The sequence below is a fragment of the Synchiropus splendidus genome, chromosome 2, assembly GCF_027744825.2.
Source record: "Synchiropus splendidus isolate RoL2022-P1 chromosome 2, RoL_Sspl_1.0, whole genome shotgun sequence".
In the NCBI taxonomy this organism is placed as follows: Eukaryota; Metazoa; Chordata; class Actinopteri; order Syngnathiformes; family Callionymidae; genus Synchiropus; species Synchiropus splendidus.
This window is the reverse complement of record NC_071335.1, coordinates 31,898,642-31,923,269: the sequence shown is the minus strand read 5'-3', so window position 1 is coordinate 31,923,269 and position 24,628 is coordinate 31,898,642. Positions and strand designations below refer to the sequence as shown.

Sequence of the window (24,628 nt, the reverse complement as noted above, 5' to 3'; positions counted from 1 at the left end):
ATATTTTGGCAGCATGACGCTCTTGCTAGTAAACAGCCATATATTAGTCGCATCATAGTATGAGCCGCAGGGTTCAGAAAAAGTAGTGGCTTAATTGAATTTGAATTCAAAACTAGTTTAAAGGGCCCCAAATACTAGATCAATAACAAAGCAAGTCGATATTGTGACTCACAAAGATTAATGTTCAAGCTCAGCCCAAGGCAAATGATGAAGGTAACAGGGAATTGAATGAAAGATGGGAACCTAATTTACTTTACTTTTACTTTACTTTCATTCTTCATTTTTGGAGATTTGAAGATTCACTGATCACTTTTATAATCTGTCAATTCCAAATCTACTACTGAAATTATTGATGGAACCAGAAAAGCAAAATTAACTCATAAAATAAGATTATTATACACATTTTATTACATTTTAATTAATATACTATTATTATTTAAGTGAGTAAGTTTATAAATTTTGTGTCATAGTGACTGCTTTTGGAATTATACAAGCTATTTTTATCCCATATTTTTACCCTGATATTTTCTTGCAACAGAAGTCAGATCGCAGAAATGAAGCGTCCAATATACTGAAACACTGCCTTGTTGCTGGGGATATTTACTTTCCTATTTAAAACCCTGTAATGAAGATGACCTTGTTGAATGAGAATGTTCACCAAATGCATGTTGACTTCTTGGTTAAATTTAAATTTAAAAGGCAGACGCCGATGATTGATCAACCACAAACAGGAAACGGAGGGAGATAAGTGAAAGCAAGAGTCATTCATTTCCAAAATAAAACAGTAATGGTTAGCTGCACACACTGGACTGGCTTCAACTACAAACACAAAGTGAAATATAAAAGCTGGATAACCACGGGGCCTTTTCTCTTTTTATTGGCGGCTGATGAGGAACGGTTAAAAAAAAGTTTGTGTTTCATGCAGTTAATTCGGACGTGTGGTTTTCCAGTTGTTTGTGGGTCGAACAGGTTTGTGTCAGGATCGCTGAAGGCATCGCTTCACTCTGCAAGTGGTCCGAAGGTGTGAAGCTCAAGAACAAACAGTCACAGCCTGACTGTGTCTTTCATGTTTCTCACTGAACTATCGTCTTCCAGGAATGTTTGTTAAAGAGTCTCTCTGCTGCAGAGTGCATGCTCCGTTTTCATCTCGTGGTTCCTGTTTTCGACGGAAACAAATGCAGTGAAACCCTCAAATACATCCGAGTCCACATCCTTCTGGGCCTTGTTTAGTCGGGGTTCAGTTTATGGGGAGGCAAATAACGTTTATGGTGAATGAGAAAAAAAAGTTTTACAGCGTCTTAAAAGCTCCGGCTGATTGCTTAATTGTAGTGGGCGGCGACGCTGCACGTGTGGATCTGAGCAAAACCATCCACCACGCACCAAACGCTGCTCTCCCTCACGTCCTTCATCAAGGAAGCCATTTGGGCGCGCTCGTCTATCAGGACGGGTCCAGAACAAAGAGCCTGTAACCCTATACAGGTACATGAAACGCCGACCTCTGACCCCACGTGTGATACGAGCGGCGGTGTTGTCCCTCAGGTCGCCGGCAAACGTGGCGCACACATTCCCAGCCAGCGGCTCCGCGTCTGTGCTGTGTTGCCGCCGCAGCCCGCCGAGTGTTCCTGACGTTTGCTTGTATGTTTGGACGGGAAACAAGCGCAGAGTGATGAGGAGACGGACAAGGCTCCAGGTACTTAGGGGGGTTTATTTGGGTTCACTTGTAAATGTTGGTGAACGTATGGAGCATAACACACTGCCAAATCTCTCAGCACATAAATGAAAAGGAACCAAGGCAATTAAAGGTGTGGGGTACAGAACCCGCCCCCACCCCCGACACCACACCATGTGTCCTACCCAAAACCCCACCGACCACATCTGTGTGCTCCCCAAATCTGAAGTCAAAAACAAGTATTTTGGTATTGAGATTAGTCATGACTGCTGTGGTGACATGAATGCATATTCAGCAGGTTTATTATTGTGACATCAGTCCTTGTTGTTCATGTTGTCACCATTTACTTTTGCATCTGTATCCAGGCCACAGTATCCGAACACAAGGGGCTCTGAGGTAACCACAGCGCCTTTCGCTTTCAACAGATTAGGGATGTTCAGACGCAGCATGGACTTCAGACCGCAGATTCAAAATGAAGATTAACATTTTGACAGTTGCGTTTTCAAATGACCTACAGCGTCAAACATCTTCTGACCCAAAATGTGCTCTTGTCGTGGGAACCTAAATGAAAACCTATAATCTAACATTAGTCTGATGTAGGGATTATGGACTATGAAATGTCTTCAAGTTCCTAAGTAAAACTTCCCCCAAACCAGGGACGTCACCAAGAAGGGAACTGTGTCTTGTCTCAAATGTAGACCCATTGCCATGTAGGGGTCTTGTTCTCAAGTGAGGGGAAAACAGGGTCTAAAATTTTCAGAAATGGATGAGAGGAATCTCAAATACAAACTAGTACCTTTGCCATGCAGTTTGCGTATCCTAACACATTCTTACTCTGAAAGTGTCACAAACGTAGGCAAGAGGATTGGAGTCAGGTAGGTCTCATTGTCATTACAGATGTGATGTTACTTGGTATATATAGCGTACTTAATGTGGCCACAAACCTCACTCACAGCGCACCGACAACTTACCTAACCTCGACCTTGTCATTCCTTCACGTGACACGCTGGCCATGGCTTCAAGCTACGCTGTGGAAAACCTAATGCATCAACACGTGCCTTTGGTGTCAACATAGAACGGAAAACTTCACTTTCCCAATGTCAATATACTGTATTACGCCATAGGAGTGACAATGTATTGGGGGAATAGCTTGATTATGTGTCAGAGAAACTGATGCGGGTGTTTGAGATAAGATAAGATAGACTTTATTGATCTCACAAAAGAGAAATTCACAGTTCCAGGAGCTCTTAAGTTGTTAGTGCAAAGTTGAGGGTTACTTAAAATAAATTGGTATGATGTCTTTCTATAGTATTTCAGACCTTTCATTACTTCCCACTCTGGCTAGGGAATGTCTAGCGGTTTATCGACTACTTACAGCTTCGGCGGGGAGAATGTATGACAAAACCATATGAAGTTTTTTTCCCAATAAATTAATGACACTGTAATAAAACCTCTCTTTACGGCAACAAGTCACTCACATTTGCATTGTGCTTAGTATGGATAAACAGAGTTAAGATCATCATATAAGAAATGTATCAAATATTCACATTATTCTCTTGGGCTGAGGTGAAGGGGGTGGGGGAGGGGGGTGTATACAAATCTGTGTCTGGCCAACAGAAGCGGAAGATTCTGGCCCACCACGCCCTGATGGAAAGAGCTGGTAAACTAGAAAGGAAGTGTTTAGCCCTGCAGCCAGACTTGGGCAGAGTTTGGTTTTACAAGTGGAGGTGCTGGTGGCCGTGGGGGCTGCTGGTGCAGATGAGGGAGGTATGAGGGGTGTCAAGTCCTGGCATGTGGACCAGTTTCAGTTTACCAGCTGCTGAGTCCAGCAGTGAAACCAGACACAGTTGAACGCTAACTCAACATCTGTGTCCTGTTAGCAAACCGCGCGTCAGACACAGCGCTGGAAACATGAAAAGAACAAGGCTTTACATTCCACCTGCAGTAGCATCCCAGCAATGAAGAAATGGATAACATGTGCTTCTTATCTCTTAAGTAGAACACCATATAAAATGTGTTTATTGAAAACATATCAACTAGCATGAAGCTAGTAGCCAACCTTTTAGAACAATAACAGTAGGCTGTTAATGGCGAAGTGTTGAGAAACATTGTTGAAGGCAGCAGGTTTATCTTTAGCGCCCTCCCGTCAAGGTCACGTTTGAATGTTTGGTTTTAGTCACCAATATGTGGGAGACCAGCAACAACACACACTGACGACTCTAGCCTCAGTATGACAACAAGCAAACACCAAAGTCAGCTTCCAACTTTTCACTCCGCAGGTCATTTGATGATGTCAGTCGCTGCTCCTCGGAATCAGAACTCTGAAATCGACGAGTATGTTAAAGCGTTACCAGTGATTTGTCTTGTAGAAAATGGGCCAACTGGTCAGAAAAGATTAAAGCTTGTGTGTGTCGTTCACACAAGCTTCACGCCAAAGTGGATCAAAGTTGGACAAACCGTTCTTAAAAAGTGGCTTTGCTTCTTGATAAGGACTGCAGGTGTGTCACATTCATTCCAAAATGGAAAACACACTACAAGTCAGATTTTTTTTTATATATTGACAGAAACACAAGTGTAAATAGGATGTAATATTAGCCTTCCTTTTGATTATTCAAGGCTAATTCCAGCTCTACACAGCTTCAAAATTCAATCCCAAAACTGCATCAGAACACAAGAAATACACTTATTTTTCTCCTGGTTGCACAGAAACACACCCATTTGTATGAGATTAAATCGAATTTTTGCTGGGCCATATTTGGCCCCCAAGTCATGAGTTTGGCACCTAACTGAACTAAGGAGCTGCTCAGAGCCCCATTACCACTGGGGGGCCCCAAACTCGAATTGGCTAAACTGCACGATGTAACAGATTGTTTCAAACCGACGACACTCAGTTTTAAAACAATCGAGACACGTAGGGAAGTGAGATGTCTTGATCCCTCAGGAGGAGAATCTCGATCTTATGATCACCAATAACAGCAGCATCAGTAGTTTGAGTCCTGCTTGGAGGCACCTGGATCCTTTCCATGTGAAGCTGCTCCTCCCCGTGCTTGTTGGTTTACCCCCCACTGCATGTGGCTTCCTCTGGCCCCGGGACAAGCATCCCCACGAATGATACAAAGGAATGAATCATGGTCACAAATCTCAGTCCTCACCTGGTGATGGGAAGATCTAGTTTCATCACCTGCTGTTCTGCGGCTCATTCTAAACACAACGTGTGGACTGTTTTATAAAGCTTCAGGAGGAGGTTCCTGTCAGTCTCCTCTGTGTGAGAGTGTGTGGCAGATGGCAGGAGGAGTCAAAGGGTGTTGGAAGACAAAGAAAATGAGAGGATTAAACGAAGGAAAAGACTAATGAGTGAGAGATCATTGCAGAGAATTCCCCTCAGACTTTCTCTCTTGATTCTCAGCCAGCACATTTGCAATTGAGAAAGTCTGCCCGGCTGACTGGCCTCCTCTCCCTCCTCCCCTTCCTCCTGAGAAAGTGGGACTCCCAGCCTCCCTCCTCACTCTCTCTCTCTCTCGCTCTCGCTCATGTGAAGGTTTAACAGGAGGCTGAGCGGAGGTGGCGCTCACAGTCGAGCCCTGGATTGTAGCAGAGACAGCAGCCGTGCTGAAGCCCACCACCACCACCATGGACGCCAAACTGCTGGTGCTGATGGCTCTGCTGGCTGTGCTCACACACGCACCCACATCTGAGGGTGAGTCCAAACTTTCGACACGGATGTTCTTTTATCCAGGTTTTGTGAATGCTGTCAATGGAAATCTTCCTCCTGGGATCTGTGATGTAAATTCAGATGAAGTAAATAGAATGACACCTGAAAAACATGAAGTTTCATGGAGTTTATGCATCAAAGCTGCAGAAGGTGTTTGCTTTAACATTTCTAAATAATACAGAGAGAACAATTCTACATTTAAATATACAAGAATGTGTTCTAGGAATACCAATTTAAACAATAATCATATTTTAGTATTAAATTCAACATCCTTCAAACTCCAAATCTCATGACTCCCGGCGTGATTTGGATCCAGCTTTTGCTATAACACATTTTTGCGACTTTTATTATTGTTTTTAATGCGGTTATTAACTGAACCATACAAGGTACAAATGTGTGTATTTTGAGTAGTAATAATATATGAAAGTATGTATATGATTTTCCAATTTTGTTATTGTACTCTTTAAAATAAATTATACAAATAATTCATGGTAATATTTGAACATTTTTATCAACTGTGATGCATCATAAATCTGTTAAAATAAACATATTTGAATACATATGTATATATGTGTGGAGAGGTTATTTGTGTAAAGTGCTGTTGCCAGAGTGACCCCTCAATATGTTCTCCGTCGAGTACAAGCCGAGCCGCTCTGCCCCGTGCTGAGCAGCCAGCGCGACCTCTGACGGCTTTATAAAGTTTGGTGCGAGTGTGTTTGCCTTTCCCTTTGCTTTCTTTTAATTACTTTGTAATGAGGGCTAAACAAAGTGCCGGTGATAGAGCTGGATGCTCGGAGCCCCGGCGCTGCCTGCTGAATAATGATCCGGCCTAGTTTGCATGAGAAAAGCCGCCTGGATGGGTGAGAATCATTAGTCTGATATTAGCTGGGGTTCAGCCATTTGTGACTCGACATTTGGCGCTGGATTAAAAAGATGCTTATCAGCGATCGGACCATCAGCGGCTCAGTCAGGACGGAAGTCGATGGACCGGGGAAATGATGTATTAAAGTTATTTTTTTAAGCTTGAAGTGATTGCCCCTGACAACAGCAACAGAACCTCATAAAAGAGCACGTTTCCGCAACATTTTGTGGAAACAGTTTCTAATATTGAGTATTAAATCCTGAGTGACTTGTGCGAGGCGCCAGTTGAAGCTAAATATTTACAGTTCCACATCATTACACAACAAAAAGAGAGAAATGCCTGGGGTTTTCAAGCGACACTCCCTGTGCATCTGGGGTCCTCTGATCCCCCGAAACCTCGGCAGGGGAACAAGGGCGACTTGTAATCATTTTAAGAATGCACTTGAGGTGACTTTCACAGAGAATGTTGGCTGATCTGAGCGCTCTTTCATGGAAGAGGGGAACATGCATGTTGGGGAGCCCTCGTGATGTTAGAGAGGTCTGTTTGAAATGTTGGCGAGCTGTAAGCAAAACTTCTGTCTAATCTCTTTTTAATGAGTTTCTTTATAGCTACATTCCCTCGACAGAAGAAGATAAAATCAGACCACGAATTATGTCTGTAAATGTTTAGACTCATGTGCTGAATTTATTTATTAAAATCATGCAGTTGTTTATTTAAATACAGTGAAAAAAAAGCTTCAGCTATTTTAATAAAGTTCCTGTATTTTGAATATTATTCATATTTTCTTTTATTTGCAGCAAAGCCCATCAGTCTGGTGGAGCGCTGCTGGTGTCGCTCCACTCTCAACACGGTTCCGCAGAGGTCCATCAAAGAGCTCAAGTTCCTCCACACGCCCAACTGCCCCTTCCAAGTCATGTGAGTACACCTTTTAAAAACACCTTTTAAAGACTTACTTACAGACTTAGGACTGAAGATGGATTCATGAAACACAGTGGAGGAGTCCGATTTTTATGAGCCTATTTCCACGTGATGAGTACATCTACGGTACAACAAAGGTCTTTGTGGTGGCGTTTCTGAAGAAGCCAGTGGAGGGAACAATACTGGCGACTATCTGAGCTCCCTCAGTACAGCTATATTGAGCTTAAATCTGATTTAGTGAAGGCTTTTTTCATTTATATTTAAGGGTTGTTGTGCAAGCCTCCGTTTCTATGTTCCATCCACGAGATCATTGAAACAGAAAAGGCTGTTCTCTTTCCACAAGTTGATCAAGTGGAGGAGAAGAATCGAATGCAGCTGCAGCGTGTGGTTAAACAGCAATTTGATGAAATTGTTTTCCTGCTGATTTGATGTTGTTCTTGGAAATGTTGATCTTTAATTTAGATTCAGCGCATTTAAATGCAAGTCAGAAGTGAGAAGCTGTTTCCCTCCAAGGTTTGTGTCCTACTGCGAAGAGTGCTAGTCCACACTCTGCTTATCCTCTTGTATATCTCACATTCTGTCACATTTTATTTCTTAAAAAAAGGGAATAGAAACGTCTCTCTCTCTGATGATATGAAGCGATAAATAAGGGTCAGAGGGACGGAGTGTTTGTTTCTCTTCGTCTTTGTTTTCTTAGTTCTGACTTGCAGCACTGATTGTGATGTCAGCGGTCTGGAACATATTAGCTAAATGACCAGGCTTATTTGTTTGCTGTCGAAAAAGACTGTAAGGAATTTGTCAAAGATTTCGCCGTGATTGATGGACAGAGCAGCGAAAGGTCAAAAGAGGGCGCCGACCCGGTCTTTAACTCTCGCTTCCTTGGTCCGAAAAAACGCCAGGGGAGTGCAGAAGTCATTTATGGAAGGAGCAGCTGAGCAGCAGGAGAGAAACGCTGTGATATCTCTGCTGCCACAGATGAAAGAACAGCAGTAACACTATCCTCCTCTTCCCCCGACACTGTCCCACCGTCATCCCCCCCATCGTCCCCGCATGCTGTTGGTATTAACTTGCTGTGAAGTAATTACTACCTGCTGCTTGTGGAACTTTCAAATTCCAGCCATGTCAATTAGGGTTCCAGCTTTCCGTCGGCCATCCAGACGGGCAGACAGATAAACAGGATGAAGGGGGACACTTCAAAAAACAGAAGGGAGCGGATGAGCTGGCGAGTCCTGTTAAAATAGAAGATAAAGGGAGGCTAAGATGAGGACACTTCATGGGGGGAACGTAAACACGGGTCCAATTACGGAGTCGTTTTTTGGATGGATTCCGCGCGGAACAAGTGAAGCAGAGGAGTGAGATGAAGGAGTGGTAGAGAGGGAGCTGTGTTTAATTTGCAGCGCTGTGTGATGGAGGGAGGAGAGCGACTAGAGGTGCTACGGCTCTAAGTTGTTAACTCTCACACATGACCTTTTGCCACCGAGGTGCGAGGTACACATGTTTCGGAGGGGCCAGACCTCACAGGCTGCCTCCCGTTCTCCCTGCTGATGCCTCCAAAAACTCGCAGCGCCGCATCGGTTCAGTGCCTCTTATAAATATTTGCTCCGGCTGTCCGTCATCACGCCACACATCACTGACACGAACACGAAAATAACTGATAATCGCAGACATCCATCACAGGTCTTCGGGGAATAAATAAAATAATGCTGTCAATGTGTGTCCACTTGAAAGTGTATTCATCGAAGAGACATAATCGTGTGTCAAAGTCAAGGCCTGTGGGCAAAATCCGCCCAGTTTAATCCTACTGTGTGGCCAGTGAGAGCGTGGAACAGGGGTGGGCACTTTCCCAAAGGCCCTCATTCTTTCCTGTGACCAACAACAGGGGCAACAAGGTAGCGTGGCAGAAGAGAAAGAATCTTAAATGAAACAAACATTTTGTGAGCAGCTTTTTTCTCGCGGTCTGAACCCAAATCCTCTGAACAACAGGGCTAATATATGGATTATTACAGGCGTCACGCTGTCAAAATATTGAGACTCGTCACATCAAACTGATGGCGTTTTATTTACCTTAAAGCGCTCAAAATGTGCTGTTCACAAACATGTGTCCCCAACAGAGTTTCATGAGTCAGTCTCCATGCTGGACACCGTTTCCAGAACTAGTCTAGAAGTGTTCTTGAAGTGTTTTTCAGCCGGGTGCACCACTGACCTTGCTACAGCACCACTGCACCCACGGTTTGTACACCAGTGCGGCTCATGTATGAACAAGATCTATTTTCCGTCTTAAATTTAGTGGCTGCGGCTAATATACAAGTCTGAAATTGACAGTATTATAAAAGGGGAAAAGTGTAATTGCGCCTTTCCATTATGCTATATATTATTTATTTTCTGGAAATCTAAATCATAAATAAAGTAAGAACTTTTCAAATGGTGAATAACTTAAATATTATTAATATTTTCTTCTATATCTTTTATTTTCAGGACCAAAAAAATATTGTTAATATTCACATCTATTTCAGAAGGAAAATAGGAATATAAGCTTCTGAAAAAGAAAAAGATAAGTAATGAGTTGTATTAAAAACTCTAATCATAGTACTTTTGCTCTGACCTCGTGAGGGCCACATAAATACAGGCGAAGGACTACATGCAGCCCCTGGGCCGTACATTGCCCACCTCTGGTATGGAATTTGGTTTAAATCAAATTCTAGCAGACCACAAGACAGATAGCTGGCAATATATGGTTGAATTTTCTGTTCATTCTTTCGGCTTTTTTGCTGGAGCAGCCCACAGGGTCGGTGCTATGTTCCACAGTGTCATCCATCAGAAACTCAGAGCAGAGCGAGTGCTAACCCACCAAGAAAGATGGCTACTGAAACGCTCTTGTTTTGCGACGGCACCTGTTTGGTTTTCCGGGAACTTGCAGGAGACGGTGCTGCAGGACCAGATGTTGAGGAAAAAAATAAACATGCTATTCCCAGAGTACCTTAATGTAAGTGGTACAGTCAGAACAGACAATTCCAGCAACGCCAAGAGCGATAAGCTGTTTTGGAAACGCTCCTGTACCTGTGAGCTAAGCCATGTTAGCATTCGATGACTATCCAAGCCTGGAATTTGCCGAGCACGTTCTTACGCCCATCACTTCGCTTCACCCACACTGCGTTCAGAAGTGAGGCACCGTCCCACAGCACACACTCAATGAAGAAAAGGAAGTATTTAGTTTGATTATAAAACAATCACGACAGCGGCGTCCGATAGATTATAACCAGCTCAGCTTGATCACTTTTTTCTTCAACAAACTCTGCCTCTGACGGTTCCCAGCCGGCGGCAGGGTGACAGTTTGTTATGCGCAGTAATCCTCCGGGGTTAGTGTTCGGAGATTTATGGGTCTTAGCCGAGGTGATTCTGAGCTCAGCTCTTTCAGCCACATCAGATTTTTATCCGAACTTCACTTTTATTTCACATTCGACTGGTGGTCGGACTCAAGAAAGTGAGGACCGTTCTTCTGGTTAATAGCAAACACATGCCTTTGATGAGTTCACCGAAATATACTGGAGTTTCTTCAGCACTGGTCTGTGTAGTGGCATGGTTCTGTGGTGCCGAATGTCTTGGACAGTGGGAGAACCCACATTTTACACATAGAATTACAGATTTGTTCCGTTCTGAAAGGTAAAATGTGAGGCTGTTTTCAGTCAGGGTTGTGTTTCTGAAGTTCCTTCATTTGACAGGTGAGGTTTCACTAACAATAACAGAGGGGAGGGGGCAAATTTACCACCTGCCTCTATGTTTTATGACAACCCTGGTGAGTCGGTTTGTGCTTTACGATACCCGATATTCGTGCGTGTATCAACTGATGAGACTCACTATGGCCAGATGTCTGGCAGCGAAGCAGCTAGAGAGGTGAAACATCCTCCAGAGCAGGCTCTTGATCATGATTTACACCACATGAGTCTGGATTTGACTCAAAGATGTCGCTTCTTCAACATCTTTCCTGCGTAAGCTTCAGGTTTCTCCGTGCAGATAAAGGACGGTCGAGTAGAAAAGTGGCTTGTAAAACAGGATCAGCTATTTTTTTGTTGACTCTGAGATCATAGGCAGGACATTTCTGTCGTCTGATCTTATTCTTTTGTGCTCCGCAGTGCCAAACTGAAGAGCAACAGAGAGGTCTGCATCAACCCTGAGACCAAGTGGCTGCAGCAGTATCTGAAGAACGCCATTAACAAGTAAGACCCTCGCGGAAATAACGCAGCACTTCAGAGAGCCCGTGAAGAAAAACAAACCCAAGTTTCACACCGCAGTATCTCAGTTTTATGCCAACGATTACTCTGCGCAGCTGTTGACATGGTTGATGTAAGCGGGTGAGTTATTATCTGTGAAATCATTTGCATTGAAGAAGACTCTCGATAAATCTCTGGGCTGCTAGGTTTTCTCATAACCTCCCGTCTGACACAGAGGGAGTCAGTCCGACCTTAGATTGTGCAGAGACCTTGCAACAGAAAACATAGGAAATAAAAGAGCAATTCAGGTGTACGACTCAACGCTTGAATTGAGGCTGAAGCTGACTTGTTGACAAGATGAACAAGAAAATGTAGCTACTCTAGCCCTTCCTTGTAAAATCTTTGAATTCCATTAGATGTATTCAGGTGTTTTGTATTAAAGATCTGACTGAAGCACCATGCCATTGCTGAATACTTGAGGCAGCTCAGAGAGTAGCACATCCTTGTTCCCTCTTATTTCCTCCCACAACCCCAAAACACACAGGTTAATGGATGACCCTCGATTGTAGTGTCGAGACCGTGCGTGAGTGGTCATCTGACTTGGCGCACCGTGAGATGGACTGGCAACCTGTTTCCACCACCTCTTTTCCTAGGTAGCTGGGACAGTCTCGTGGAAACTATCATGAATGAAATGCCCCTTCGACTCATTATTTTTTATTATGGATATTGCTGATTCAGTCGAGCAATGATGGATGCATGTTGTGCGATCAATCCTTCATTCAAGATGGCGCCGACGAAGGCTGGCCTGGAATTACCGTGCATGTTATTTTGTTTATTTTTGTGTTTTGATGGAACATCTGCGTGTTCTTACACACGAGATCAGTTGATGAACATCAGGGCTATGACTCCGTCTTTCACTTTATTCCAAGGCACTTTCCTAGTCAGTGGGCTCCCCACTGACCATGGCAATAAATTTGATTCTGATTCTGATTCTGATTCAATGTTGAACAGTGCGACACACAACAATGTGAAACTAATAAGAGAGATGGCTAGAAAATGACATTAATGAGCTATGTGAATATAACTTGGCAACAAGGCGAAGGCAAAAAAGGCAAAATACATTGAAAAAAACAAGATTTTGTAAATATAAGTTTACTTGTTATTTGTATATTCTTTATTTTAGATAATAAATGACACACTTGTATGGTAAATTTTGATATTAATGACCAACAAAAAAGTAAACTAAACGCTCTGTGAAGTCAGTTTTTCTCATGGTGCAGCCTTTTTTTTCTTCCAGTAAAATCCTGCAGAAGCTGCGCTGTTAAAATCATGCGCTCATAAAATATTGCCCCAACATGTCTGGCACTGATTATTAACAGGCAACATGTCTCCTTCATGAAGCACAATATAGTCATTGTTTACAGAGCTGTTCGGCGTGGAACCTTTGAGTAATCGAAGAGAGCAATATTGATGCAGATGATGTTGTGTGTAGGAAGATCAGAGTGACAGCAGAGGGACGTGTTGTACGCTCAAGGATTTGGGGGAAGTTTCATTGGGCTGCAGGCGATACGTGGGAACAAGCAGGAGTGTGTGTCAGCGGGAGTGGGTGGGCGCTCAGGACGCAAGGCCTGCATGACCTGAGTTTCCAAAAAAAAGCATCAGACTCTGAGGGTTCTTTGCACAAAACCTGAACCCGACACACACACACAAAATATAGGGGGGAAAACACTGTTAAATTAATGTAAAATTGAAAGTTAATATTAGAGTTAGAGTACTTCAACATATACTTGATTTAAATGATAAAAAAACAACATGCATATGTGCCAAATCATCAATTGTGACGCGCCATCGATCACTGGTGACGGCATCCCAGCGTGATGAAGTGAGAGGTGACGCCCCTCAAATGACAGGCCGTCATTGTTTTTAATTCCCAGTGTGTCGCTCGGAGGAGACGTGTCTGCTATGTCATCCACATATTAGTTTTTTGTTAAGGAAATAACACGCCATTTTCCTGTCCTCCCTAATGACCCGTCACTCCATTTCCAGGGTGAAGAAGTCCCGAAGACGCAACAGCAAGAAGGACTAATGGCGCCTTCCTGACCTCCACTCTATACCTCCCGATCACTGCTATGGATGTATGTTGACACGCTGTATGTAACTGTCCACCTCACCGGGCCGCTTGCAGAACCAGCACTTCGCCTCCTCTAACTGTGGATTCTTGTCCCTCCATCGGTGCTCCAGACGTGGAGCTGCTCCTCCAGGGATGGGCTGCGCTGCGAGGGGGCGCCGTGGGGACAGCACCCAACGGTGTGATAAACCAGCACTGGTATTATGGTGCTATGTACTTAATATAAAGTTTCAGAGCCAGTTATATTCTGGGATGGGTTGTTGTTACCTCAATAGTCTTAGACTTGTGTCACAATGGAGTGTGATTTTTTTTTTTTTTTTTCTGCCAGTGATGCTGATCTCAGCAGAAAATATTTCAGGATTTATTTAGATTCTTAAATGGTGTACTTCACTTGTGACACTGGGAGCGATTGTTGATGGATGTTGAAGAGCAGGACTGAGCTTGATCATTTAAGTTAAAGTTAAAAGGACTCAATGGGACACAGAGGAAGTTTGAGTTTGAGAGAAAAGGCCTGGCGACGTTTGTTTCTGTGCGTCACAAGCATTGTATCAGAACAAAATAAAATTGTTACAAAGGAAAAAAAGAGGGGGAAAAAATCAATTTTTGTGGTAGTCATTTCTGAAAACAGGTTGATATGAATTCAAACATGAGCTGCTTTTGTAGTGGATGTTACCACAGCTGATTAGGCAGATTAAAATAATGTCAAAGACAGGGAGGGGGAGTGAGTCAGAGTGGACACGTTAAAATGAGTGAAAAAAGGAGGATATTTAAAACAAAGCAAAGGGAAAAACATGTCAACAAATAAGATAATTATTTTAAAGTTGGTGCACACATTTTGGAAGTCATTTTGTCTCCAATATACAGTATCCAAGTGTGTCTTCTCGCGTTTTTGTGGTCAAACAGAAGGCTCAAATCATTTTCTCTTTTCTTACTTATTGCTTTCAACTAATTTATTCTAATAAATAGCAGCTTTAAAAGTGTGTATTTTGAACTTCACCCCTCTTCTGCCTGTGCAGAGTTTTTAATGAGTCTAATATGTTGTTGTGGCACCAGCATCGCAGCGAAAATGATCATTGACTATCATCATTAATACAAAAGCAACGGAGTAAAAAGGACCAGGATTCAACTGTGTTATATTGCATGCTGTTACTGCAGTGTTCTTCATCCAACACCTGTCCTTGGTAGGAAGAAATAAAGCTATAAAAATGTAACAAAGCAGCTTAACTGTTCTGAAGGGATCCTCTGTGGTGGCAGAAAATGGTTTGTTCGTCGTGTCTTTTACATAAATATATATTTGAGCCACTTTATTACAAAATGTGTCTTTTTAAATGTGTTTTTTTTTATATATTTTTCTATGGTGCATTATCTTACTAATTGCCTTTCGAACAGTGTAACTTACTGTAGGACGCAGCTACTAAATGAAGATCAAGAAAGTAATATTCTTAAATGTTCATATACAGACTTTTGTTACAATAAATTTTGAGACATTCAATCCATACCTTTGTTGTCTTTGATTCAAACAGTAACTAAAAAACAAAAAAAAAAGAACATTGCGGATGTTAAATTAGTCCGGAAGTGGTCCAGTCCTCCCACAAGAGTCCGACTGACACTTTTTATAAACTTTCCCCAGGTTTGACGAACGAGGTGTCAATAAAGCCACTGATCCGAAACAGAACAAAATGTTTGAGCGGAGATCCAAGTGACCAACATGTGCTTCTAATTTGGACACTCCCCACACTGCGTGGGGCTTGTGCCTCGCATACATTAAAGCCTCCTCCAAGAGGCTCTGTTGGACGCTATCACTATCCGGGTGTTGCTTCACATTAGAAAAGCTTAATGCACGGCTCACTGTTCACTTCACTGTGTTAATCCTGTTGCCTCTGAGACCAAACAGATTTACGTGACTTCAACCGCGTGCGACCCGACAGATTTTCCTTCACCCCTACAAGTGAACAGAAACAAATGAAGTGGACGCAGCTGTTGGAATTAACTTGTATCCGCAGCTTGCATTGTGTGTGTACAAATATTCTGACGGGACGTTTCAGGCCTGCAGTTTAGATCACAAGGACAAGTGGGAATCTACATCCAACAATTTGTAGCATGAGCCTTAAACACTTGAAGGGAAGCACTTTCAATGCCCTTTTATGTAGTTTTGTGTACGTCTTTCTCCACTTTGTGAGCTGGGGAGAATGAAAGTCAGTAGAAACAATATGAAATAAATAGGAGAACGAGAGGAAGGCGCAGAAGATGGATGCAGGGAGTAGCACTCTAGTATTTGGGGTCTGTCAGATAGAGTACTGAAGCGAGGTTGAGGTGAAGAATAGAGTGCAAGCAGGGTGGAAAAAGACACCTGCGTCTGGGTTTGAAGACAAAAAGAATGAAAAGAAAACCTGAATGGGAAAACATGGGGGGGAAATATCTAGCAACAGAATACATTTTGATTTTACATACATTTTCCTTAATGTGTATCAGAACATGTTGATGTTTTCTAATGTGTTGAATAATAATATCTGAAAAGGTTCAAAAACATGTTAAAGGCATGACGTTCATGGCCACTCTTGAGTTCATAAAATGTTCAAGTTAAAGTGGGTTTAATTGAGATTAAAAAAAATGTATTGACAGCCCCAATCAAAATGGTAATAAATCAAAAAGTACGCAACAATATTAAGGTCACGGCAGGGATGGTTGCATCCTTTTCTGTAGTTTTGTTTCACAGTTTCTCATTTATTTTACCCTCTCGAGGGCCACACAAACACAGTGTCACGTGTGGCTCCGGGGCTCCACTTTTCCAGGGTCAGAGAACAACAGGGTTTTAGATTTTCAATGATATTTGCCAGTTTTTCAGTCCATCTTTGGGCCAGTGAGGATAAGAGACAGGTGTGTTTCGAATTGTGTCTCTACATCGTGTTGCATTATTGCTCAATCCTGAAACCACAGAATATCTTTGACACTTACTCCACTGTCCTGCGAGGCCCCACTGGTGCGACACTTTATACAATTGAATTTTGAGGCGTAAAACAATTACAATTTTAAGTTTGGAGCTTATGCTGGAGGATGTGAACGTGGCTTATTCTCTCCTGCCAACAGTTTAAAACTCATTTTCCCATCTGTTTTAAATCAAGTTTGGAGAAATAAGTCCACTAGTTCATGTTTTGGTTTAAATGAGGCTGTTTCTGCTGGTTTTATATTACTTCAGTGTGATCCAGAGACACACAGAAAACACGTCATGAAGTGACTGTGATTTTCAACAACATATTCAACAAAAAAAATGCTATTAACCCTGACATTTTCAGTTTTCCATTAACCACAAATACTTGACGAAAATTTGACATACATCCTTTTCCAGTCAATTTAAATCTCAGCAGCTCGCGGAGGTCAGCCGCTGATTTGAAAGTACGATGTCTCCGTAGACGTATCGGGACGTGGGCGGGTCGGTGTTGACGCTCACTCAAGCTCTGACATGATGAATTAGTTTGATGGAAACGAAAACTGGCGGCTGCTGCCTCCATCAGTCAGGAGAAGTTTCCCAACAAACCGTCCATCTCACCGTCACGCTCCTCAGGGTTCACCAAGAATCCCAGTCAAATATTAAAAGACCCTTTGACCGAAAAGTGACTCGTGTTGTGAGTTGCATAATGAAAACTACTTAAAGGCTGCATGAATAATTCCAGGACATTATCAATAAGCATTTTCCACATAGCAGGGCTAAACTGAGGGCTGGCGGGAGAGAGCTGAGGAGGAACGTTGGCGGCACCAGTTCTGGAAAATGTTTCAATAAAAGGAGGAGATTTAACAAACAAACCAACAAACAAAACTCTTTATCCTGACTTGTGGGGACCAATTCATGACAAACCTCCTTGTGATGATCTTGTGTTTAAGTGGGGACCATTTGGCTGGACCTCACAAACCCAAGCGTCAATCTGACGATGAAGACGTCAAAATAACTTTTTAAGTCTAGTTCAGAGTCCTGGTTCAGGTTAGCCATGTTTTTGGGTGGTAAAGCATTGCGGCAATGAGCGGTCCTCACAAAGATAGAACTACAAGCATGTGTATGTGTATGCGTGTGTATATGTGTGTGTAATTCAGACCACGCATTCCAAAAAAAAACTCCTTGTTGGGGAGGAAAATGATGCAGGTGTCTCAGTCCTTCTCTATGTGTTTTATGAACTCTCACCATGCCCACATGGACAATCCAAGATGGCCTCCCCTCGTGTAAAGATTAAGGAACACCCCAGTATTGGGGCAGCTGCAAAAATTAGTTTAGTTCTGGAAAAAAATGGAGGGAAGATAATGTCATATACAGTGGTACCTCGGCTTTCGAACGTCCCGGACTTCGAACAAATCAGAACAAAAATTGCGAGATTGTTTTGCTTCTGATTTCGAACAAAAATCCACAACTGGAACGCCCCCCAAAAAAGCCGGAAAAAACATAACGTGCACGGACCGATCAGCTGAGCCACGACGCGCTTTGTTATTGTGTATAACGCAGCCTCTGTATGCAGACGTGTCCCGTTAGCTACATTTACTGACTGTTTTTTCTTCATCTTGAGGTGTAAAACCTTTCCTGTCTCCACACTGGACCGTGGTAGAGTGTCACTCTCCACACCTCCGAGGCTGGAGCGCACACTCCAGGGTTTGATGTCCTGTTGTGGCCTGGAGCTGGGACAGGGATGAGGCGAGTCTGGGACAGAGCGTGACTTGGTTTATGACTTTGTCACAGCCAAACTGCACAGAAGCACACATTCAGAGCTGGACACGCACCGGGCACCTCTTCACTTCTGGAGAGACGTCACTCATTCAGCAACCCCTCCCACATGCAGCGGCCACACACATAGAGGAACAGCGCACCTGCAGCAGACACTCTACATTCACTCCTACAAAAGCCTATTTTAAGGCTTGGAACGCATCATTTCTTTTTCCATTCATTGTAATGGGAAAAATCGAAAATCGACAATTCGCTTCTCGAACGGCCGTCTGGAACGGATTGTGGTCGAGAACCGAGGTACCACTGTATAAGTCTAAGAGGAAATAGCACACCATATAACAATGTTCAATAGTTAACTGGAGAAAAATAGTTGAGTCAGCAATAATACAAGGGAACCATTATGTCCATTATTCTAAGTAAACGGCCCTGAAGAATAAATGCCATAAAAAAAACTAAATAAATCAGAAAAAAATCAACTAAATTGCTTTTTATTGGAAATAAATGAGGTAGAAGTATGATGAATATTTTTCCCTCGTGGCGGCCTGCAGGATCAGGGCCCATATGCTCGGGGTGGGGCTGCTCCGGCAGGACCTCAGGATGATTCACACAGGTCCATTTCTCCTGGCAGCAGCAGGGAGTCAGCACGGCTGTCAGTTCTAATCAAGCAGAAGCAGGTAACGCAGATTCATTTCACGCTAGAGTTGACCTGCTCAGACGATGGTCCGAGAAGCTGAGAGAGACTGGAGGCCGACCAGCATCTTTATTTTTTTTCCTGGTAGGGGGATAAGAGTTGGATGTTTCTGCCTTATGGGTACATTCAGAAGTGATTATAGGATTTCCATGGTGTCCTCACTCGGCTGGGCCTCGCTGGAGGAGGCCGACGTGTTCAAGATGTTTCTGAAGGTGGTTTGACCGACACAGTGTTTCAATCTGCTGAAGTTACAAATGGTGTGGTTTTTGACCACATACGTAAAGCAAACAAGAAGAGGTGTTGGAAACTCCCCCATACAGTAGGATTTAATTTTACGAGACATTTGCGAGTAATAAATCTTGTCCAGGGGAAACTGAAGGAAGTCCCTGAGTGGACATGAGAAACTAATGTAACCACGACAAAACAACGGTGAACTCTGGTTTTACAGCTGGACTAGTCAGTGGAAAAGTGTAGTCACAGACCCACACAACACGAAAGACAAGATAAAAGGACATTAGACAACACGGGGAATGTTGAATGAAGCTTAGTTAAAAAAGAAAATGTGAGCCATTGTTGACCTCAAACTCCATGTACATTTTAAATGACTTCATAAAAAGACGGATCTCACCGGCGACATAAAATGACGTGGCGGGCCGGATTTGGCCCCTGAGCCTGACGTTTGACCCTGGTGTATTACTCTGCATGGCTGAACTCACCTCACCTTGTTCTGGACTCAATTATGAGAGCGAGAATATCCTTCTCTCCTCTGTTAGCATTATGAATACAGATGGCTGAGCGCACCGCAGCCTTCAACTCGAATCACGCGGGACGCAAACCATAGCCGCGCCGGACAACAAATCACCGGTGGATTTTGGTGTCGGAGGCTGTCTGTAATCCACTGTGATCCCGACTGTGCATCTTTGAACAACTTAATACACCAGCGGTGGAACCTGCGATAATAGGAAACATGCCGGCAGCACTCTGTGTGGTGTGTGTTCGACATGTATTGGTCATGTTGTGAGGACGTCAGCGGGGGCTCTCACCTCCCTGCTGGGACAGACGGCAATCTCAGCTCACATACATCATCACGTTCAGTACTCAAGACTTGGGAAGTGAACGACAGGGTCGGGCGGGTTTTCAGGAAATGAAGCAACATAAATGTGGTGTCCAGGATGGAACGGCATATGAATAGCAATGGGTGATGTGTATGCTAAGGTAATGCGCAGACCTTTATTATGAGACAAGGATGCTGCCTCGCGCCTCCGTCTCTGATGGTAACACTCATGTGCACAGCAAGGCTTGCTGGTGCACAGTCATGAAACACGCGACAAATGGGATGATAGTGTTGTGTGATACTATGTTTGGTGCAGAGCGCACCAGCTACTGCCGTGTTTAAAACTGTAATTGTTTTTGTTCGGTGCATCCGTTTGAATAAGTGTACTGTCGAGTTATTTTTGAATATATCTGACTATGTACTGTGTTGTACTGTGGTCAGCGAGTTAAGGGAGTATAACACCAGGCTTCAGTGGACCGAGTTTGTGCTTGCAAAGACAATAAAGGAAATTTTGTTGAGATTGAAATGAACATTCCTGAAAAACTTTTGTTACCTTTCTTAACCCTGGAGTGTCATTCGCTGACCTTATCGGGGACTGAGGGAGATGTATACAGTTCAACAGTTCTGAAGGCAAGGTCCATGCTGACACACACTCACTCACACATGCACACACTCCAGCTGTAAGACATCAGCCTCACAGGACCCCAGTGAGGAGAGTCAAAAGGCTGAGGAGCAAACAGGGAATAGTCTTCACTCAACCACAAGCACAATCAAACCCCAGGTGATGCATGAAACTACATGACATCAGTGACGTTATATGACAACATCAACTATTGTCAAACAATATTTGGAATGTCTCACCGCTGCACTGGGATCTGCTGCGTCTAATTTCAGTAATAGCCACAACAGGTGGGAGCAGGTCAGCAGAAGTAAAGAATCCTCAACAATGCTGTGAGAAATTATTTATTTTTTTGTTTCATTTATCTCTTTATGATTGTGAGGTGACCCCCCACAACACGTGAGTCATGGACCCTCAGACCTCTGAGAAAAGAAGAGGAAATAGGTCTGTGACCAAAAAAAACAACGTCAAATTGCTGTACTTTAAATGGTCATGACAAACATCCTGAATCATACTTTGGAATTTGTGACTTCTCTATTCACTCTCTGAGTCATTTTAAAACCTACAGAGCTGTTTCCACGACAACAGTGGAATCATGGAGGTGACACCTTCCCTGCTGTGTTTTAAATGGAATTTTGAAGTGAACTGCTAAGATGTTAAGTGTGAAGTCAACATCTCTAACATAATCCCAGGCTGCCCTGCTGAGTCCATCCTCCAGGCACAAGACGTCCAGTGGTTTTCTCATCTGTAGCGCTGTAAACCTTGCCCAGTCCAATACTCCATGGACCCGTCTTACATGGGAAAAGGTCAAAGTCAAGTCCCACTATGTGTTTCATAACTATGTGTTGAGTTTTAATGGGCTTATTTTGTAGGTGTGATGAAAAATACATTGAAAGGACAGCGGACAGAAGTTCACGCAGATAAACCTTTACCACACACGATCCAGAGCATGAGCAAAACATAATTTGCCTCATAACATTATGGTCTTAAACTACACTGTGTGTTGGAGACCGGCTCTATCTTATCTTACACTTCTACAACAGGCTGATGCTTCAATAAGAGTCAAGCTTGTCAGTTTATGCAGACAGTTTTAAGAGGAATCAATGACACTCATGGATGCAATGAAGAAGGACAAGATGGAGCACATAACACTGCTGAGTTTTTATGGGAGCGTTTTATGCCTTTTATGTAATTTCACCACGCCCACATGGACAATCCAAGATGGCCTCCCCTAGTGTAAAGAGGTAGTCGATTTTTTTCATCTCCTTCTAGTTCGTTGTCAAGTTGCAGAAGTGTTGCGTATTTGGACCAAACAAGTACTATGCACTATTCATTCCGAACTCTGACTCCAAGATGTGAGATAAAGGAACACACCAGTAGTGGGGCAGCTGTGAAAATGTGTAAATTCTGGGAAAATATGGAGGGAAGATAATGTCATTAAAAAAAAAAAAAAAATTTATAAGTTTAAAGAGGAAATAGCACGCCTTGTGACCATGTTCATTAGTTAACTGGGGAAAAACTCTTGAGTCAGCGATAATGCAAGGGAACCATTAGAACCATTATTCTAAGTAAAAAGAGTCTTGAACAAGGAGTCGCCATATTTTCGCATATTTACTTGTTGTTTTGTCATCTGCTTTATGTTTATTGGGTGCTAGTGGTGAAAATCTGTTCCAGTATTATTTACATTTTTCAGCAGCCCTCTTGTGGTGGTGTTTTTAAGATGCTAGCTAGGAGTTAGCTCCATCTGCTGGGTGTAACTCAATAATGTTCTTGTTACCCCCGCGTCCCTCTGTCGTAACAGTGGGGATCCCCTAGGGGTCGCTTGTCAATAGCCTCCAAATTTTCCAACTTCAGTGTTTGATGCTGTCGGAAACGTGTTGCGTGAAATGCGTCCAAGCTGTCGACCCAAACGTGTCCCATCTCCCCTTCCATGTTGTCCACCAGGTTGTTGCTCACTATCGTAGCTCGGGGAGTTGGAATAAGCCCACGCAACAACAGTGAAAATGTCCATGAATGAGGGTTTCCACTTGTATACGTATCTCAGTCAAAAGGTAAAGTGTGAATATTTATTTCCTTTTCTTTGTCACCAACAAATGAAATACTAAACTGGCCATGACATGCTCCATTTATTCAACTTCTCAGCTGACCAAAGAACACGAGTCTTCCTTCAGAATAGTTGGATGGTATGTTCGGGTCAGGCCTCTTTCTCATGGACTGCTGAATTCAAAGAGTCAGGACAATGGATGAACGGAAGAAAGACTACACTGCATTGAAAAGTAAAAACAAAATTGACTCATTTGAGCTTTGAAAATCCTTTTTTTTTGTTCTTGACCATACAGGAGTGATGTGAAGTCACTTCTGAATGGCATCCAGCTGTTCTGAGACAGGACCAAATCCCACCAATAGTTTTGCGGCGCGACAGATAGAAACAGTTTCTCATAGTCGATGCCTCCGTGGCTTTAAAATAAACTGACATTAATGAGCACCACATCAGCAGAATATGATTTATGACTGAAAGCTCATGAGAATGGAGAAAAGACCAAGAGGACCAACCTAGAAATGAAACACAAACACCTCGGTATTTAAAAAATGGCATTTAAAAAGAAATATCCGCGTCATGTTTGTAAACAGGGACGACGTTCACCCCGGGTGGGAAAGTAGAATACGAATGCTACATTGGAGCAGAAGTGAGCTGTGACTCCCTCCTGCCGAGGGTCGATGTTTGACAGGCAGAAAGGGATGTCATGCGGGTCGAAGGTTATGGAACTACCTTGGGTGGCATAGTCAACGTTCCTCAGCAAAATCCCTCCTTGGGGAGTCATGAGGAAGCTTATAATAGATGGGAACGCGGACAAGCACACACAGATATTTGGGAACAATCGGCCCTGTGTACTGGGAACGACGAGCTGCTGAGAGACGCGACTCAGAGGATTCTCTCAACACATTTGTGACATCAAATCGACATTTTGGTTCGTTTTCTCAGTGAGTGGAATTGTGTTAAACTATGGGGTTGGGTATTTGGTTCTAAATTATAGATTGGGTTGATGAAATGCAATTGTTTAATTTGGTTTGTGACCACTGAGGAGTTCCTCGGGAATAAGAGCGTATAAATAACCATGTCGGAATATAAGCTGGGGAATTTTTGGACGGCCTCCATCATGTTTGGCTTCAGTGCGGCTACAAATCCAGCTGCTGATTGAGCAGAAATGTCCTTGGCAGATTTGACCTCTGTCGCTTGTCCCTCCTCCAGCAGCTGCTCATGAGAGATGGTCGGTCACTATCAGGAGCTCTGTGTTTCACCTGCAAACTAATTCCCTGATCAATAATCATATGTCGAAAAAAAAAATCTCTAGTCATTGAAACAGCAGACGTGGGCAAAGTGCGGGCCGGGGGCCAAATGTGGCCCTTTGACTCCTGAAGAGGGCCACACATATACAGAGTAAAACTATAAATCTCACATGGTCTCTGACATTTTTGTCTTGTGCTTTGTTTATTGTTCATGACGCAACTGAAACACAACTTTCTCGTTTGATTATTATTTTTCTTAATTGTCTTTTCTGTTGACTATTTTTTGTATTTTAGAGGAGTATTTCTTGGCCCTTCATCACAATTGAAAGTAGATTTTCAAATGTATGAGACGAGAATCTTTAAATGGAATGTGGTTTAAATTAAGTGCAACAACAAACCAACATTTTCTGTACATTTTTAAAGTGTACCACACATAACCACACATGATGTCATCACTTGATTTTTATTTTACCTTTCTTTGGGATTGATGGCCCCCAATATATAACCTGGCCCCTTTGGAAATTTAATTGCCCGCCGCTGTATTACACCATTGAGGGCGCTGGATATCAAACAACTTTTACAAACGTTTATCCATTCTCAAACGCATTGATAATGCTCCTGATCATCTTCCTGCTGTGAGACTGAATTTTGTCCTCATGAGGCCACCATATTCTGTGACGGCTCTTCATGGAACAGTGAGCCTGTGTGGATCAAGCTAAAATGAACAAGGAACAGGTTTCTTTCACTGACTACACAGGTAATTTCCGCACCTCA

At 43.0% G+C, this 24,628-nt stretch overlaps 1 protein-coding gene across 2 annotated transcripts; it reads left to right on the top strand.

Moving 5' to 3' along the window:
- Window positions 1–5,233: 5,233 nt before the first annotated feature.
- Window positions 5,234–14,993, top strand: LOC128753892 (stromal cell-derived factor 1-like). 2 transcript variants are annotated; one of them, XM_053856060.1, is made up of 5 exons: window positions 5,234–5,366; window positions 7,041–7,158; window positions 11,292–11,375; window positions 13,416–13,504; window positions 13,611–14,993. In XM_053856060.1, exons 1-4 carry the CDS (start codon window positions 5,300–5,302, stop codon window positions 13,453–13,455), a joined length of 309 nt encoding a protein of 102 aa, XP_053712035.1. In that variant the 5' UTR covers window positions 5,234–5,299; the 3' UTR covers window positions 13,456–13,504; window positions 13,611–14,993. The 2 variants fall into 2 exon arrangements, with proteins under 2 accessions (XP_053712035.1, XP_053712034.1); XM_053856059.1 differs by having other exon boundaries at window positions 13,416–14,993.
- The last annotated feature ends 9,635 nt before the right edge of the window (window positions 14,994–24,628 follow it).

Coding starts and splice junctions, on each gene's coding strand:
- LOC128753892 (XM_053856060.1), top strand. CDS start 5,300: ATGGACGCCAAACTGCTGGTGCTGATGGCTCTGCTGGCTGTGCTCACA. Junction 5,367..7,040: donor ACACGCACCCACATCTGAGG/GTGAGTCCAAAC, acceptor TTTTATTTGCAG/CAAAGCCCATCAGTCTGGTG. Junction 7,159..11,291: donor AACTGCCCCTTCCAAGTCAT/GTGAGTACACCT, acceptor TGTGCTCCGCAG/TGCCAAACTGAAGAGCAACA.